This window comes from Triplophysa rosa, linkage group LG22, assembly GCF_024868665.1.
Source record: "Triplophysa rosa linkage group LG22, Trosa_1v2, whole genome shotgun sequence".
NCBI classification, from domain to species: domain Eukaryota; kingdom Metazoa; phylum Chordata; class Actinopteri; order Cypriniformes; family Nemacheilidae; genus Triplophysa; species Triplophysa rosa.
In genome coordinates, this window is record NC_079911.1 from 12,926,225 (window position 1) to 12,944,735 (window position 18,511).

Sequence of the window (18,511 nt, forward strand, 5' to 3'; positions counted from 1 at the left end):
TCATGAATGAATGCCTGGTGTCCACCACACAGGTGAAGTCAAATTACTTGCATACCTGCATGGCCACTGGGAAGTCATTCTGTGCTTCAGGAGGAAAGAACACATCCACGGCTTTCTTTGGGAACGGCTGGTTGCCGGTCGGTGGTGTGCCCACTTCAATAATATGAAGCTGCATAACAATAGTAGTAGTTCTTTTTATGTTTCTTTAGTCAAATTCATGTTGTGCAGTAACACAAAGTTCTCCATATAATTACAAATTAAAGGGAAACAATTTGAGGGTGAGTAAATGGTGACAGAATTTTCATTTTTGGGTGAAGTATCACTTTAAGTGCCCCAAATAGTAATTATAAAAGAACTCATGTTGTTTATTATAATTACACGAGTACCCAGTAATACAGCAGTAATATAAACATTCGAAACGGGCACTCCTCAACACCACATCCTCAAAAACATAAAAAACTGCTAGAGCATTTCTTCTCGCACTCACGAGAACTGTGTTACACATTGATCATATGGCTGTATGTTAAACAAAAGGTAAATACAATTAAAGGTATTAAATGCAAGAATCTTTATCATCTGTAGACATACCTTTCCTCCTGCCTGGCCTCGCACAGCAAAACAAAACAGAGTGGATTCCTCTGTGTTTCCCTCCATTTTGAACTGGGCAAAAGCAGCAGCATGACCCTCGATAGGCTGTGACACCTTCCTGTCAACTGAGTACAGCTGCATGGCACCAACAACTCTGTTTTGCTGTAATGAGAAACAGAACACTCAATAGAAGGTTTGGGAATTTTTTTTAATTTCACACCCACATAGCCCATTTGACAGATGAAGAGAGATAAAGAGACAAAGAGAGACAGATAGAGAGAGACAGATGTTTTGGACTTAAAGGGAGAGTTCACCCAAAAATGAAAACTCTGTCATCGTCTACTCACCCTCAAGTTGTTCCAAACCTGTATACATTTCTTTGTTCTGCTAAACACAAAGGAAGATATTTGGAAGAATGTCAGTAACCGAGCAGATCTCGCCCCCCATTGACTCCCATAGTATTTCTTTTCCCTACCGAGCAGGGAGTGAGATCTGCTCGGTTACTGACATTCTTCCAAATATCTTCCTTTGTGTTTAGTAGAACTAAGAAATTTATAAGGTTTGGAACAATCTGAGGGTGAGTAAATAACAGAATTTTCATTTTTGGGTGAACTATCACTTTAATAAATGTGTCTGCTAAATGAATAAACATGAAATGTTTTCGATAAAAATTTTAAAACGAAATACAGAATGGTAATATCAAACTCCACATATCTGTGGAAATGGCGAAAAACGCAGAATGATTGTGACACCTGAGCTGAAATGCCAATGAGCAGCAGCCACTTCTGCTTGGCATCGGTGCGGTAGTTGATGATTTGACATCCTGCCAGGCTGGAATGTCTGTCGAACACTTTGATCGGCTGAGAGTCTCCCTCCATGCTCCAATGGTAGACGGCGTTATCGGTCACCAGGGCGACAGTGTTAAGAGAGATCCATTTCCAGAAAGTGACATCATCGGTCATGGTATGGGCTTTCATCTTACTCTTCATCTCGATGTTAAAGATCTGAAGGGTTTTAGCAGCTGGAAGGGGTGAAGACAAGACAAATATCAGGAAGGATTTTATAAGAAACAGACAAATCTATTTGATTGCTAAAGCATCCGGGTAGAAATATTGTCAAGTCATGGCAGTTACACAAAGCCAAGCGATTAAGGGTGTACCAAGACAGTAAGTTAAACACTGCATAAGTGAAAAAGGAAATACACTTGATAAGAAATGGATGACATTTTTTAAGCATTGCTCTGGATGGAACTGTACAGAAAACACCGGCAACTGTTTTCATCTTAACACATTGTGTCCCAGTGTCGAATGACACACACTGGACTGAATAATGTATGTTATGGGAAAGGAAAACCTTGTCGACAACTCACCTGTTTAGTTTGCGCCTGATTATTTACAACAATATTGTTTATTTTGCCAAAATACATTCATACCAATAAAAATAAGAGAAATGTTGCAGGAAAAAATGCAAAGGCTTGTAAAGTCAACATGAAACAGCATTTGCAACCCATTTAATTTTTTAAGTGGTATCACTTCTTTTTTTTTACTATTAAATGTATGAATTAACTATTTGGAAAGATTCTTCAAAGCCTGCATTATATACCTGCCTAAATTCCTATTTGGCTACTACTACTAGGCGGAATGAAAGTATACATCATTGTGATGGAACAGTTTTTTGCGCTCCTCCTGCATGCAGACTTAGATCATCAACAGGACAAATCCTCAGCCGGAGGAGGAGCTTATTATTAAAAGAGGTGTGACATTTGTGGTGTGGACGTGGTTTGGTTTACATACGTAACTACATTAAATATATAGTTACTGTAATTTACTTAAAATTTGATCGTACAGCACATTCCTAGTTTTAGTTAACATTTTTGAAGTGGAACGGTTATTATATTTGATGAATAAGTGTATTTTCTAATCTATACAATAATAGAATTGTACACAAGACCAGAGACTCATGTTGAAAATAAATGGGGTCCATTTTAATTTCATGTTGACTGTAAGCAGTTTGCTGTGCAGAACCATTTTTCCTGCGCATGCATCTATGGATTTTGACCCAAGTGCGGGATCACAGGCTGCTGTTTAGCCAACTGTTGCAGAAGTCTGAATTGCGTTTGACGGAAACAAATGACCAGTTTCACACCTGATGCTCAAATCACATGTGCAGAGCAATGAATGGGGGTAGCGTGAGCATTAAAGCATTAGAAAGACAGTGAGGAGGAGGGGTCAATCCACATTCAAAACTGTCCCAATGTGGAATGGAAGCGACTACTACAGTTCTAAACACCCACACAAGAAGACTTGCTAAGAACCACAAAGTCAGTCAAGCTAAAAACCATAAATATGTCTCACAGGAGTCTGTAATTATTTACAAGGTTGCTCATTTCTTTCCCAAGAGATCTATGTTCACGCAGGGTGTATTTTCAACTCAGATCTAACTTGAACACCTAGAATAGCCTATTTAATTTAATACAGTTTGAACTAGCCTTTGTAGGATGGTGAATCTCAAAGAGGAGGATTGAGTAAGCCTAGATTACTTTTACATATCGTTTATGGTAACATGGTGGTTACAGGATGTTATGAACCCAAAGTAAGCTATAATAAAACTGTGGCCACAAACAAATCTAATCGATTGAATTTTAAACTGTGCTGGAGACTGTCTTGGCTCTTCAACGACAGCTATTCACTGTTCTGTTTTCTCTACCAAATAGGCAAAACAAACAGCTAATGCCACAAATAAACCTTGTTCGGGCAGAAAATTAAATCTATCATGCCAATGTCACCCATTAACTTCATTTAACATAGCAATGGCAATTAATAACGCGATGGGGGAGAAGAGTATAAAATGGTCAAGCTACAGTACTTACACTAATTCAACAGTAATTAAATTTTGCCAAAAGACATGCGGCTTAGTATCAAAACATTATGATATTTATTTACACATTACCTACAGCCATTAGCTGAAGACATATTAGTAACACAGTTGCTACTTAAACACAAGCTGTGTAGCAATAAAACAATGGAGGAAATAAACCAAATGGACTATGAAGTACATAAAAACATAACCTCTATTTATATGGTCATGTTGAGATGCTTAATGTTAAGATAACAGTTAGGGCGAGGGTAATTATTCAAAATGCAAGCAGCTTACATTTGTAAAATTATCATTCAAATGAAATAAACAGATAAGCAAATATATACCCAACAATATTTCAAACCCCAGAAACAGAAATTAGATTACATCTACAGAAATCAACAATGATGTGAACATTCAAATCTATGAATTTTGTGAAAGTCAAATCCTGTTTATCTTAAGTGGGTAATTAAGATTTATACTGTTGGCTAAACAGTCCTTATCTATGTAAACAATATCAAATAGTTCCCAGAACATGTTTGATTCACACAGACTATCATTATGTGAATCTGCATGGGGCCCATGCCTACACCTTGGGGCACACCTCTCTTATACAATTCCAACAGCAACATCATTGATTTGCAAATTGCCGTTAAGGATATGTAACTTAACCAAATTGCGAGGAACAGAGTGCATGTGTAAGCTTTTTGCAGTCAAAATCATAACCCTATACAACATTAAGGAATGAGGCCGAACAATTATGACCATTTTAGAAACAGGATTATAACTTCCACAAATTATTGTACTAAAATGTAAACTCACCGTCTGCATACACATGAGAAAGCAGCAACAAAACAAAAGGAAACAAAACAAAAAGACAAAGCAATTATGGCTGCATGACAAAAAATACACAACATATCATGTTAATGTGGGCAAAAATGTAACCTATAATGAGGACAACGCTAAAACATTTCATACAATATCTGGTCCAGTAAAATTAAAACTAAGAGGAGCTTTAGGTGAATTTGGGTGAACAAAATAAAGCTAAAAAAACAACACACTTAAATATTTAAAATTGATTTCAATCAGTTTAATGCTTTAGTTCACTAGTAAACATCCAACAGTCCACAAATGTTTCTATTATTGTTAAGAATGTCTTTTAAAACATACCTTTGAGCGCTATGACTTTGCTGGCTGGGTTCATGATGGCGCTGTCTGCAGAGATGGGCCTGCGGATGGGGATGTTTGAGTCCGCCATGTCAATGATCACCACCTGCGCCTGCTCTCCAACCTTCTCCCGCACACAGATGAACTTATCTGACTCCATCGTCAGGGTGCTGAAACCGATGTTGGCTGGATTGATCCCTAAGTTTTGGAGCTGGAAAAAAGAATTTTAATTATATCAGGTTTTTCCTCAGACCTCGAAACAATGACCGTGGCAAGCTACAGATTACAATGAATCCATATAATTGGCACAAACAACTCCAACAACTGTCTATAACCAAATATTTTACTTCAATGCCAATATCAGAGCACTGGAACTGTAACCACTTTAAGTTCCTCTGCTACTAAGACAAACATCCGGCTCTGCTTTGTGACAAAACCTTGCTTGAGGAGTTTATCTTAAGGACATATTCTCAAAAGAACAGATTCCTTTTTTAAACAAGAATGTCTTCATAGCCGAGAACACATTTGCTAGAATACAGAAGTCAGCCAGTATGACGTTTTATTTAATTAAACTAACTTTTTAGTTTTAGTGGTTTAGGTGTCAAATCTCTTTCAATTTGATAACACCTAAAAAGAGAATATGCATGTTCAACACATGCAACCTAGAATAACTGATCTCCGCTCATTTTAGTGTGTACAAGCTATACATGGCTGAAATGACAATACGGCTTCTCTGATGAACGTGCATAAACTTCATAAACATAAAACAGATTCTTTCTTGTACAGTAAATTAGTCTAAATCTATCTTGTCTGTCTCAGAAAGTATGATTCAGACTATATGACTAAGAATGCAGTAACATTAAATCTGAAAATAGACTTACGTTTAAAATTGGTGCAGACAGGAGCAAAGGGGGAAAATGATTGGGCATAGGAGGCATCTTCAGTCATTTTAGCTTAAACTGACAGCTACTTCTAAAGTGACTCTTCTTATATCTAATACCAAGTCAAATTGCCTTAAAGGGATACTTCACCCAAAAATGAAAATTCTGTCATCATTTACTCACCTTTGAGTTGCTCCAAATGTGTAGGAATTTCTTTGTTCTGATGAGAAAGATATTTGGAATAATGCTTTTTAACCAAACAGATCTCAACACCCATTGACTATCATAGTAGGAAAAAACAATGGTAGTCAAAAGTGCCCCAGAACTATTTGCTGTCCTACATTCTTCTAAGTGTCTTTTTTTGTGTTCAACAGAACACATTTTTTTCCTACTATTGTAGTCAGTGTTGAGATCTGTTTGGTTATAAGCAGCCGAAGAGCAGCCAAAACCCAGACCTGTTTTTATCAGACACCAGACAGATCTCTAATACCAGTAGGTTCATACAAAGGCAGCAGTCTAGCACAGAACAGCCAGATAACTAGTTAAGATTGTAATATTGCAAACTACACCAGCTGCTATCCATGGGAGAATAACAAAGATCAGAGCTGACAGCTGGACACATGACACAAGGAGCCCTTGCCTTACATAACACGACTTACAGCATTGAAAGATCTGTGATGCACAAATGAACCGTGATGCTGGACAACAGGACCTCCACTGGGATATTAACTACTAAACTCTAATATTAAAAGCTTTGTTCTAGATAAAAAAGACAAAGCAGACAGGAATATGAACTTTGGTCATCAACTTAATATCATATTTATGTAAATCTGCAGAATGCTAGAATTGCGTCGCATTTTATGCAAACTAGCAAGTAAAGAGCATTAATGTATGGCAGATGTCTAATGCAGAGGTTGTAGTTTAAAACACGATTACATCAAAATGCATCTGACCTACAAGGGGCTGAATGCCATGAGTTTTGTACTTTACATTGCTTTAAAGTAGGGCCGCAACTAACGATTATTTTAATTGTCGACTAATCTAACGATTATTTTTTTAATCTAATAAAGATTTTTTTGATTAATCCTTTGGCAAACTTTGCAAATAAACAATAAATTCTAGTATTTTCTTACATTATAAAGCAAATCATACTTTTTACTCCACTACATTTTATAAATAAATATTGTTGTTTTAACATTTTAATCCGTGTTTACATTAAAATCACCATCTTCTTTTAATTAAGTAGTTTTAATTTGAAAAGTAAGAATAATACCGATTTTTTTATGTACTTACGTACTGTATTAAAGGTAAAAAAATGTTTTATTGCACTTATGCTTTTTGTTGTCCTTATGTTGTTCCAATTCTTTCCATTGTTTCCCTCATCTGTAGGTCACTTTGGATAAAAGCGTCTGCTAAATGACTAAATGTAAATGTAAAAACATAAAAAAGTGTATATGAAATACTAGAGCATGATATATGCTCTGTATTTTTTTTCCTCAAAGTAATATCCGACTCTATCTTCAGTCTCATAATGTAACTGAGTAAAAGTAAAATACTACTATCTGTCTCTGTTTATTGTACAAAACTATCACCGTATAAAAGACTCTAATGCAGAGTGGCGTTAAAGCGAGCCCGGATGCGCTTAATGCATTCGCTTCGTTACTTACAGTTATGCGCATCCCGGACGCACAATGATGCGCTTAAAGCACCTACTCCTTCTGAAGTCCCGGGGATCATTTTGCTCCCCAAAGTAAATAATAGTTAGAACACAACGAGAAGAGATGATGTGTTACATGTTTAACACATAGTGCGTTGCATCAATCCGACAGTATACAGTTAAATCAGAGGTTTAAAAAGAGTTATTTCGTATGAAGATGCAACATATTCAGACTGCTTCCAGTGCTTCTAATAAGCTAAGCTACACTCAACGAGTAACGTTAACTCACAGTCTCTAGCAAAATACATTTTAAACAAAACCATAGACTATCATCTTGTCATTATGAAGAATAATGAAAACATTGGAACATCTTGGAAAGAGTAGCGTCCTGACCGTCACCGTACACACGCATGCTGACTGGAGATTGACAGACAGCACCAACGGAGGTCAGAGTTTCTTAATCATGCTATATTGGTTTATTCCTCGCATAAAGCTATCGAATGACATAAAAAGTGCATTGGTGGTTTCATGATAGTCAGTCCTTTTTGAAGCTTAAGAGTAATTTAAGCAGGGTCACAATCTGCAAAGGTTCACATACACTAACTTACACTAGTACAATAGCGTTAATGTAAATCATTAATGTAAAGCGTAGTTTTACATTACAAAAAAGTAAATTACAAAAAAGTAATTTATTATGAAAGTCTACATCTACGTGCCCCTCTCCGTCCGTTTGTGATTGCGTGTCCATGCTGTGATGATCGCATTCCGGGGGTAACTTAACGTTAGGGGGAATTCCTCCGTCCATTCACTAATTTACTGCATCCGAGGCTCTCGATCGCTTTTTGTCGGGTGAATTATACTTTCTCTTCTTCTGCTGATTAATACGCCCTTTTCACATGACGTCACGCATCTTCCGTTCTGCCGCGAAGCAGTGTATCGTTACTTCTGCTAGTACTCCAGTTCATAAGGTGGCGGGGGGTAATGCACCTATAAGCTGGTTTGCCAACCGCCAGTAAAACTCAAGAAGAAGAAGCTACTTCCGCTATAGTGCCTCAGAGTTTACCAAGTCCCTTGCACATCTGCCATAAATACGGCTAGATGATGTACAACGCCTTGCAGACAAATTTTTGCTAACGACAAGATCAAAGCTAGAGAAAGGATACAAATTCTTCGTTGAACAGTACCTGTTTGATTAGGAAAGTAAGTGTTTTGTTTTCTTTTTGTGTTAGTGAAGGTGCTAGGATAAGCACTTGAATACGTGTTCCGTCAGTTTTTTTTCCACTGTTGTTAAATTCCAGCGCGACGGCAAAACGGAAGTTCTTCTTGTTTGTTTGTTTCAAGACGGATGTTATGATACACTGCTTTGCGAAAAGGCGGAAGTTAAGTGACGTCATTGTGAAAAGGGCCTATTTACACACGCCCGGGAACATAAACTGCTATTACAGCAGATAAACGTAAATAATACGAAGCGTCGACGCATTTCACGCACGTGTTTAGTAGTCGACGTAATCGACGACGTCGACGCGTCATTGCAGCACTACTTTAAAGAGATGAAAATTCAATCATCATTTACTCATCTTCGTCATTTCAAGCCTGTGTGACTCTCAAGCAGAACACAAAAGATATTTAAAGAAATGTTGGTAATCGAACAGCACTGACACCCATTCACTGCTATTGTATGGGCACAAAACCAATGCAAGTGAATGGCTGCCAGTTATCAACATTCTTCAAATTATCTTCTTTTGTGTTTTGCAGAGAAAAGAAAGTCATACAGGTTTGAAATGACGAGAGGGTTAATAAATGATGACAGAATTTTCATTTTTGGGTGAACTATAGTACCTTTAAATTCCTAAATATTAACTAAAGCCATATTCGCACGGGATTAGTATAATCTGGGGACCTCTAGTCATTTGTAATAATTGCAGAGGGTTGTCTGTGATCTTAATCCCGTGCGAATCGGCCATGTCTGTAATTTGTCAAATAAAAATTCCCCCGCAAATTACCTACCATATTTTGACGAACACCGAGGTCCTGTGATAAAATTAGTCCCGTGCGAATCTCTGTGATTTGGCAGGCTCATATTTCATTTTTCAAGGTTTTATCCACCGTTTGCGAATAATGGAGGCTGTGTCAAGTGTTTTGATATTATTTCGGGAGCTGGGTCATATTTCTCATGGAAACTCTCGTTACATTTGAGACCCGCGATCGCGGTGATCTTCTGTCCGGTTCGCGATCACGGGGTCTCAAATGCTGACATGTACGGTCATATATCATTAAACACCATACAACTACAGGCTATATAAACTATACGCAAAGGTTTGCCATCATATCCGGGAAATAAGTCCATAAATTTTAGTAAAATCACAGGCTTCACTTATCCTGTGCGAATGCGCCACATGAAATACAGATGTGGGGAGGTCATTTCTAAATCACACGAGGTCCCCAGATAATACTAATCCCGTGCGAATAGGGCTTAATACTACACTGTGAATGTTCAGATGATTTTATTTTAGTTAACAAATGTATTATTGTATCTCACTGTCTCAAGCTGCACAATTTCTAGGAAGACCTCAACGAAATCACCAGCACCTTTTATCAATGAAGAACTAACACTGACACGCCCGAGGCCACACCCACATTCCTCTGTCATGCCAAGCAGAACGCCACATCATCTAAACGAAAATCAATCACTTACTGTAACTACTAGCCAACAGTTATTCAAATAGAAAATGAGTGAAAAAAGAATCAAATGATCTTATATTTTTAAATAAATTCTACTTTTTTATTTTGAATACAGAGTCAAAGATTATTTAGAGTTTTAATTTGGTCAACAAATTTTTTATTTTTTTAATTAATAAAAAACACAAAGAAACAAACACACTGCCCACTATTAAGTGAACAGAAGCCTGCTCACAAATGTACCTCTGACCTTTCTTACACTCTGCTGTATCTCCAGATGACATCACAAACAATGACATCAGTGCCGAGCACTCCGTTCTTATTGGCTGATGGTAAATCCAGCCCTTGCCAGTTCTCATAATGTAACGAGTGAAAGAGTAACAGTGAAGCAAACATATGTGAGAGAATGCTAACTGCCGTAGCGTTAGCCTTGGGCCAAGCGTGATTCATCCACAGCAAGCAACTCCTGCACGCTACGGTGTCGTCACAGACATGCCCAGAAACTAACCTCCTTTGCCATTAGTTAAGTCATCAGTGTCTGGCCTTCAAGAACAAGCTGCATTGCTCAAGAAATATCAGAACAGTACAAAAAATTGCAGGCCGGTTCCCTTTCTGGATTTTTGGTCGATATTTCCCTTCAGTGCACAAGACAATGTGACATCGATTTTATTCTGGCCAGGAAATAGGCCAAATAAATGTAATATGGAACAAGGAGAGCTGCTAATAATGGAGATACTCATAAAGCCTATTTATAAAGTTATAGTTGAGAAATTTCAGAAATATTATATACGAAAATGTATAAGCAGCATATAATAGCTAAGAAAAAAAAACGAACTTTTAACCCCTTTCCTGATGTAAACTTAACTTCCTGTTTTATACTGTGCATATATTACAGTGGCTAGATAAAGATAATTGCTGTGAACTTTACCAGTGAGTTGACATAAAATACATGCAAGATACAAGAGGAAAGGCAGAATTCAAAAGGTATGAACAGAGGACGAAAGAGAAAAAAACAGTCAGCAGAATTATGCTTCCTGTTGTGCTTCCTAAGAAGAACAACGCCGTCATTTCACTGTTTTGCCTCAAATAAAAAAGCTACTTGATTCATTCAGATTGACAGGCGACCATCAAATAAATTACTTGCCTTTGCCTACCAGTTGGCATTTTCCAAAACTACGTAACCCCTATCGTGTCCTCATTAAACATTAAGAATAGCCAGTAGTGTTGGCTCGATACCAAAATTTTGGCTTCGGTACGGTACCAGAATCTAATACCGGTAATATCGGTATCGCATCGGTAGCATAGGTGATCAATAACCAGCCCCAAAATAAATTATTTGAAAAAATATTAAGACGACTGCATGAAACTGCTGTAAGTGAGAGACGCTTCTCTATGACCTTATGACACGTGTGCCTCTGAATTCAAACGTATAAAGTAGGCATGCTGTTTAAATTCAGGACTTTTTAAAGCCGTCAGCACATTCTTTTCTGTACTAATAACGGCCCACAGGAACCTTCTGTGTCGCTTTAACCTCTTTCCTTCTCTACACAGGGACCTTGCCACCTTGCTCAGCAGAAAATCCTTGTGCACTATGACATCAGAAGGCTCAAGGAAAAGTGGAAAAGGATGCGCAATGTGCTGAGGCCTGCAACACACTGCCATCGTTCTCCATAACAGGAAGCCGGGACCTATTGTCTAGAAAGCTAAATCAACATGTTAGAAGCTTTGACCATAAGACTGCAGGAGACATGTGACCAGCCGAACAGGTTTGGTGTGGACAGTAAACTGCTGAATGAGAAAAGGAAAGTGCTGAATGCATATGCATGGATTCCACCAAATAAAGCTTGCTGAAAATAACTCTAAGATACATCCGTTTTTCATTCAATGAGTCTTTTTGAGGTATGCAGTGATTTGCAATGCTGAGCTGTCTAAAATGAAGGGTGGATCTCCATCTACACGAGACAGTCATGTGAGATCAGCAGGTTAAGAGTTCAAAGATCAAATGCATTTGCAGGGCTTGTAACGTATTAAACAGCATCACACGGGCTTAAAACATAAAACACACACACTCTCCATCTGATAATCACCTGACTTCCCCTTATAACAATGTAAATGTTACTCCTATAAGAGTAAAATACTCAGATCATTCACATTAAATCCAATGCATTGTAGACTTGACTTGCTACTTTGTTCTGTTCTGGTTATAAACTAGGAGAATAAATGTAGTCCAATGAGGAATATTTGATAATGCATATGCAAGTGGAAATGCTTGAAAAATCATTGCATGATTTTTTTACAGCGCATGCCTTGCACAGTGAAAACCTTTCAAAATGATCTACATACAGCAATTACACATCTATTATATCATACGTACAATCAGAAATAAAGTACAACACACCTAAGACACATACTTCATTAAGTTGAGTCTTGGTGACTAGACCCCAGTTCTGTAAATAAATATTCCCACCATCAATGTGCACCTATTCCAGCTTTATCAGCTTTATTTTTCAGCGGAAAACCCAAATATCCAGCTGTATATTTCTACGTTATAACAACACGAGCAAGGCTTCATAAAACCATACTCTTGTGACATTTACAGCATTGTGCCATCCACTCCTATTGTACCCTGACCATTAGCTGGCAATTCACTGGAAAAGTGATGTCAGAAATTCACATTTTAGAAAAAAAGGGGCTTTAGGCTCTTTTTGGTCAATTATGCTCTTTGCTTTTGTGAAGTACAGAACTAAGATCACTATGCCAAAAAATGACTTGTGCAGCTTTTAACATACACAAATGAATAGTAAATTATTTTTCATGTCTAAAACGGAAACTGAAGGTTCAGTATAAGCAACAAATGAAAAGCATGTGTAATGATAAACACTGACCATTACAGGCCAGGTCCTGTGTAAATATGATGTTTAACAATAGCTAATAGTTTACCCACTGGAATGTTTGTCATATGAAATGACCTAAGAACAAGGACGTAGAACAGGCATTTAATAAACTGAAATACAGTTGCTTTGTACAACACACTGAGGTTGCCACATATTATTTTATACAATATTATAATGAATTGCATTACAATATTATTGGTGACCAAACACCATTGACAACCTATAGTTGTATAGACAACGTCAGCCATACGATACACAATAATGAGAATTAGCAAAGCCACGTGTGACGTCTTAAGGCGGGGCGTCTTTACACCTGCTCCCTGACGTATGTAATCTCGACGTCACATTCAAAAATCTGTCCTCTTACATTAGACAACATTTACAAGAATAAACGACTCCTGTACCATAGTGATTCCTAAATACGTCTGAACTTTTTTCTATATACTTGTTTTTTTTGTATACGGTCCGGGGACAAGGTTGCTGGCTAGAGTTTAGTGTAATGACCCTTCGACTACACCACCTTCCCATTTATTATCAGTTTAATCACTTCCATATTCAGGCCACAAACCTATTTAATGCTAAGGTAACGTAACGTCACAGTTTGAATACAGCATTACATTTACACTAAGCTAACTCAACCGGTTGTATATTAAAAACAACGATGATCAAAATGCAACATAACGTTATAAGGTTTTGATACACATCCGTGTGAATTATTTTCTCGCTAACTGTAACGTTAGCTAGGCTAACTCCCCTGCTACCGCTTGGTAATGGGAGGTCTTATTCGTCGGGGAGTGGGTTTGACTACAACCATGTTTTTAAAACGACACTCGTGTTTTCATTACAAACAAAACAATTGTGACTGTCATTTGAAGATGTGAGTCTTTACCTGCAGGTGCTCCTGGAATCTGATGGGCAGGATTTGAGCCATGATGATGGTGGTTCCTCTTCGTTTTCCCCTTTAATTCCTGCTATTACCTACTCTAAACTACTCCAGATCCAAAGCCGGGAATGAAAGGACGTGGTCTTGTCTTTTGGGGAAGGGAGATGAGCCGGGGATGTGTTAGGTTACTCTATTCGCCCGTTGAATGTAAATGAGGCGCTTCGACTCCAGAATGTCAATCGCCGCTGAAGGGAACTCTACAAACCTGCAATGGCGGCGGAACCTGTCCGGTGGAGATGCGCACCGGAAACAGCCGTAGACCTCAATGGAGGCGGAGGGATACAGAGCGCTGTGGGGAAGAGGGAATTTTATTTGGTTTGACATTAAACGGTTGCCATTATAAAAATACAAAACAACATTATAAATATTTTTGTTGTATTACGAAATATTTTTGATAATTTTAAAGCTTAAACGGTAAGTGTGAGTGTAAATACGATGAATAGATGAGGTACTACTTTTTTCGCGATTCGCCCTTTGCTTTTTGCCACATCATTCGTCCTCGTGAACTGACGTCAGATCCGATTACATTTCTCGTAATTTATTTTCAGCTATGTGACAGTTGAGCATGTAGTGGCCTAGTGGGACGTCAAATTTTATGCAAAGTCGTGAAATGTTAATGTGAATACTTGCATTTGATTAATTTGAATAAAGTTAAATGCATTTTCAAACTATTAGTGCATAATATACAAAACACAACAAACCAATAGATAAATATGAATTCTATGGCATACAAAATATACAAATAATAGGCTATGTTATTAGTAGTGCACTTGCGTCTCCGGCTTCTTCTACTCCAGGAACACAAGGTGACGAAATATATAAACCAAAAATTTTACTCATTCAATAAATTCTACACAACAGACTCTCGATACTAGGACCATGTTAACAGCTGATATTAGGACCATTTATTTTGTACTTTAAATTTTCTTAATTAGATACATAACCAAACCAAATAGACTATTCTTATTTTCACTATACAAAATGGTCAAGATGACCCTAACTTAATGTTTCACATTAATTTTAGAACTTCTACACCAAGCCCTTCATTTTACTACAGAACTATATGTAAAATACGTAATGCTGTGAACAGCATCAGCACTGTTTTTTAATCCTGTAGTCATCAATTCTTGATCCTGTCCAATTCCAGAAAGTGATAATGTTACAAAATACTCGTGCATTAACGTAACATATGATGAAATATAATTGCTCTGAAGCAAATACATATTCTGGTGTACTGCTTGTTGGTCATCCTAAATTTGGCAGCCCACTACATACCAGCAACATGTTTACCAAACTCATGGTGGAGTCTACAGTATGCAGTTGGATAATAAATTGTTGACTAACAGACAATGTGTGGAAAAGGAGAAGTGAACTATTAAGCAATTCCTCAAGTCTGTAATGGTGGGGCTGATAGCCATGAACTGTAGCTATTTCCTGACAACGCCACGGTCCGTCTGTGGATAGTTTGCTGTGCTCAGAGTGAAAGGTGTGGCCAGCATAGTGAACTTGGTGAACTGAATCATGCAGAAGCAGATCTGTACTACTTGTGTATTTATACACTCATATATACTAGTGCATTTAAGCATTAATATAAGTATAAAAATGGCATAGAAGCACTACTTGATAGAACAAGTTTAATAAAACAGTATAGGACGTAGTACAATACCATCTACACAACAATACAAACATGTTTTGCACCAAGACCTTTTTGGATATACCCAATTCAAAGTGCGAAATTAGGGAAAGTAGTTAAATATTAATCTTGTGCTGACACCTAGTGGTGTTCTAACAAAACTACAGCATTACAACAGTAGTTTACCCAAAAATACAGTACAACAAACATTACAGTAACATTAGAAAAAAAGGCATGGAAAAGTTTTTGAAAATGCTTTTTAATGTTATCCATAATTTAAGTGGTCTATGCATTACATAATACTTCACTGTGAATAAATAAAACATTTGGTCATTGAAACTATGACAAAAAACTATGTAAAGTGTTATCACATTACAATGATCCCCTTTAACATAAATACAGCACACATTACCATTACCATAAAAAATACTTGAAATATTCCTAATCCAATAAGTACAATACATGTTCTATTACAAATAATCTAAAGTGCAAACAGTTAGTGTTATCTTTAAAAAATAGACCAGTCACAAATTCAAAAAAGTAACAATAGAACTACAAAAATACATTTTTAAAAATTTGGTCAGTCATTTTAGTTGTAACTTCAAAAAACACTTTCCCAATTGATCGCCTTACACATTGACACCAATTAACTAACATAGTTACAGTGGTCACAGGAGCTGGTGTGCTAGGTTCTGGGTGCCCCAGTAGCCGCTCTTGCTACGGTACCCATGCTGGACCCAGTTGTGTGGTTTAAAAGAATGGTTAGGTCTGAAAGGGGGGCGAGGCATGTAGTGTGGGCGTGGAGTGTAGTGCCCCTTCCCAGGAGCAAATTTCTTCCTTGGTACAGGGTGCCAGAATGGGGCACTGGCATATATAAGCTTTACAAAGAAGAGAAGAATAAATCAGAATAAATTACTTTTTCCAAGATTTAAGCCGATCCCAAAATTCATAGCTTTTAACTTGTTTTAGTCAACATTGTTACATCCATCAGTGACATACCTGGTATGGAGGTTGATTGTGGAAAGGTGGGGTAAACAGGGGCTCCCTAAAGCTGGTGTCCTCATCAGAAGATGATCCAGAATGGTAATCTGACGTGACTCTCTCCACAGCACTCGTCACCCTTTTTGTCACATCCTCTTTATCATCGTCGTCATCGCTCGAGAAACTGGCCACAGTGAAACCATGATTCTTCTCACCGTACCTGTGCGACCATTTTAAAAGACACGGATCAAAAAATAACCCAGCACAGCAAAATAGATGCGAATAATAGAAAACGTTTAACCTTTTATTTCACAGACTTGCGACATCTCACCTGCAACACACCTCTCCAGGGTCAACCCACAGAGTGAGCTCTTTAGGCAGACCGAGGTCTTTGTATAGCACTCCACTCTCGGTACAAGCTCTGAGCAATTCCGCATCCTCTTTCTGAATCCGGTTTACTCTAATACACCTGCATACAAAAATATATCAAATACATGATATAGAAGACATGAAGTCTCTATAGAGAATGTGAACGTTACTCCCTATGTTGCAGTGCCGCCGCCATCTTGGGAGGATCATACTCCACTGCTATTATTGTTTTGATAGGTGCCGTTACTTGTTTGTTTGATAAATGGAAAAATCGAAAGTGAAAGAACCAGGGGATTTTCCTTGACGACTCTGCGTAATGTTATTGCAGTTTTAACACAGCAAGACCGACCTACCATAGTTATATTTCCTAATCAAACAAGGAAAACAAAACGCTGCATTGAACACACTAGCAGCGATCCTCCCAAGATGGCGCAACATTCAACACAGCATGACGTATCTTCACATTCTCTATTATCAATGATAGAAGTGCTGTACCTGAATGCCTGGCCCTTGCTGGGGTTGTCTGGATACCAATGACCCTTGTACTTCTCCTGTAATGCTACAGTTAGCCGCTCCACAAACAGGTCCACCTTTTCTGCATCCAACTTCTCCGCTTTCTTTATCAACCGCTTCAGGAAAAATACCACCGCCGCTATTTCTTTCTTCATTGTTAGCTGTTCAGCTGAAATCCAGGTCCAACGTCTGTAAATGTAAACCCAGTTACTTTTACTGAGTAAAACTCTTTTTAAAAATAATTAATTAATAAAACGTCATGTACAATAAACAATAGAAATTTCAAATTAATCAACAAAAACAAATTATATATGTATACAAACAATTTTAAACATTAAATAGAAATGGACTCTGCTGTTTTACACAGTGACTCATGTTCAATTTCAATACGTCATAGTCAGATCATGTCTCAACTTAGTTACCTCTAAAATAAGAATCTATGTTAACAATAGAAATATACACATTTATCAAACAAAAAGTTCCTCAAATTTCGACTGTCCATGGACCTAAAACCACGGTTACTGTGCTTGTGCCCCTTGCATACGTCAACTAAGATGGGAGTTCAGACGGCGGGACAGGGCGTTAGATTGGCGCGCTGAATACATTACAAACGTTTAAAATGACACGCGACCGTAGACACTGACATCATGCGTGTAAAAAAAGTGTAACACCCAGAATTTCTGAACTACATCAGTTTTTATAAAAAATGCATAATTTTACATATTTGGCATTTTAAAAGAGGCTTAAAATGAGTTCTATAATTTTAATAAAGTGGCACTCTTTAGAATATTTACGTAATGTAACATTAGGCTAAAAAGCGCGCCATTTTATAATTTCAAGTCTTCGTTTTATCATCATGTCGTGATGATTACTCATTACACATTATACATATGTATGTCAAAAAGTTTTGTCTATTAGACACGTAGGAAACATTTGATTTAACTGCCCAACAAAGAATAGGCTACACAACTTCACCTTCAATGAGCCCAACTAGCGTTACCGGCGACCTTATTTAACAATCATATATCCTAAAACACAAAAGCATTTTATATTGACCTTTCGGTTTATTCACTTAAATAAATGCTACAATTATTATTACAAAGTGAAACTAGCCACTGTATCCTAGCCGAAGTTAACGTGGCCTTAATATCATTTTCCGTTTCTTTTCTATCCGTTCCCGTATACAATCTATAACTTTAAATTTAGATATTGTACAGCATTCATTATTTGTAAGTGATGTTATACCAGCAATAAAAAAAATTGACCGTGTTTTCCCTTCATAACTCCTGCCCGCCTGGCACACGAGATACTTCCAGAATCCAGATCCGAGCAACGCGAGTGACGTTTCTG

The 18,511-nt window shown here is 37.5% G+C and overlaps 2 protein-coding genes across 3 annotated transcripts in view; both read right to left on the reverse strand.

The window, feature by feature from the left end:
- The window catches only part of cltca (clathrin, heavy chain a (Hc)), a 31,402-nt gene extending 17,492 nt beyond the window's left edge, over nt 1-13,910 (reverse strand). The window contains exons 1-5 of the mRNA XM_057320590.1: nt 13,612-13,910; nt 4,615-4,822; nt 1,341-1,609; nt 589-750; nt 56-169 (exon numbers count right to left, since the gene is read on the reverse strand). Coding sequence (XP_057176573.1) covers nt 56-169; nt 589-750; nt 1,341-1,609; nt 4,615-4,822; nt 13,612-13,653 — 795 coding nt within the window. The 5' untranslated portion in view covers nt 13,654-13,910. The remainder of the gene's footprint in view (nt 1-55; nt 170-588; nt 751-1,340; nt 1,610-4,614; nt 4,823-13,611) is intronic.
- A 1,381-nt stretch (nt 13,911-15,291) lies between these two features.
- Nucleotides 15,292-18,509, reverse strand: btg3 (B-cell translocation gene 3). Of its 2 annotated transcripts, none has more exons than XM_057321246.1 (5): nt 18,407-18,509; nt 17,144-17,350; nt 16,611-16,748; nt 16,298-16,499; nt 15,292-16,176 (listed from the first exon to the last, which is right to left on the reverse strand). In XM_057321246.1, the coding sequence occupies exons 2-5, from the start codon at nt 17,314-17,316 to the stop codon at nt 15,967-15,969; spliced, it is 723 nt and encodes a 240-aa protein (XP_057177229.1). In that variant the 5' UTR covers nt 17,317-17,350; nt 18,407-18,509; the 3' UTR covers nt 15,292-15,966. The 2 variants fall into 2 exon arrangements, with proteins under 2 accessions (XP_057177229.1, XP_057177230.1); XM_057321247.1 differs by having other exon boundaries at nt 18,427-18,494.
- Nucleotides 18,510-18,511: the final 2 nt, after the last annotated feature.

Excerpts from the sequence above, each read along its gene's own strand:
- btg3 (XM_057321246.1), bottom strand. The coding sequence starts at position 17,316 with ATGAAGAAAGAAATAGCGGCGGTGGTATTTTTCCTGAAGCGGTTGATA. Across the intron at positions 16,749-17,143 it reads AGCAAGGGCCAGGCATTCAG|GTGTATTAGAGTAAACCGGA; the intron begins GTACAGCACTTC and ends TTTTGTATGCAG. Across the intron at positions 16,500-16,610 it reads CCTGGAGAGGTGTGTTGCAG|GTACGGTGAGAAGAATCATG; the intron begins GTGAGATGTCGC and ends ATGGTCGCACAG.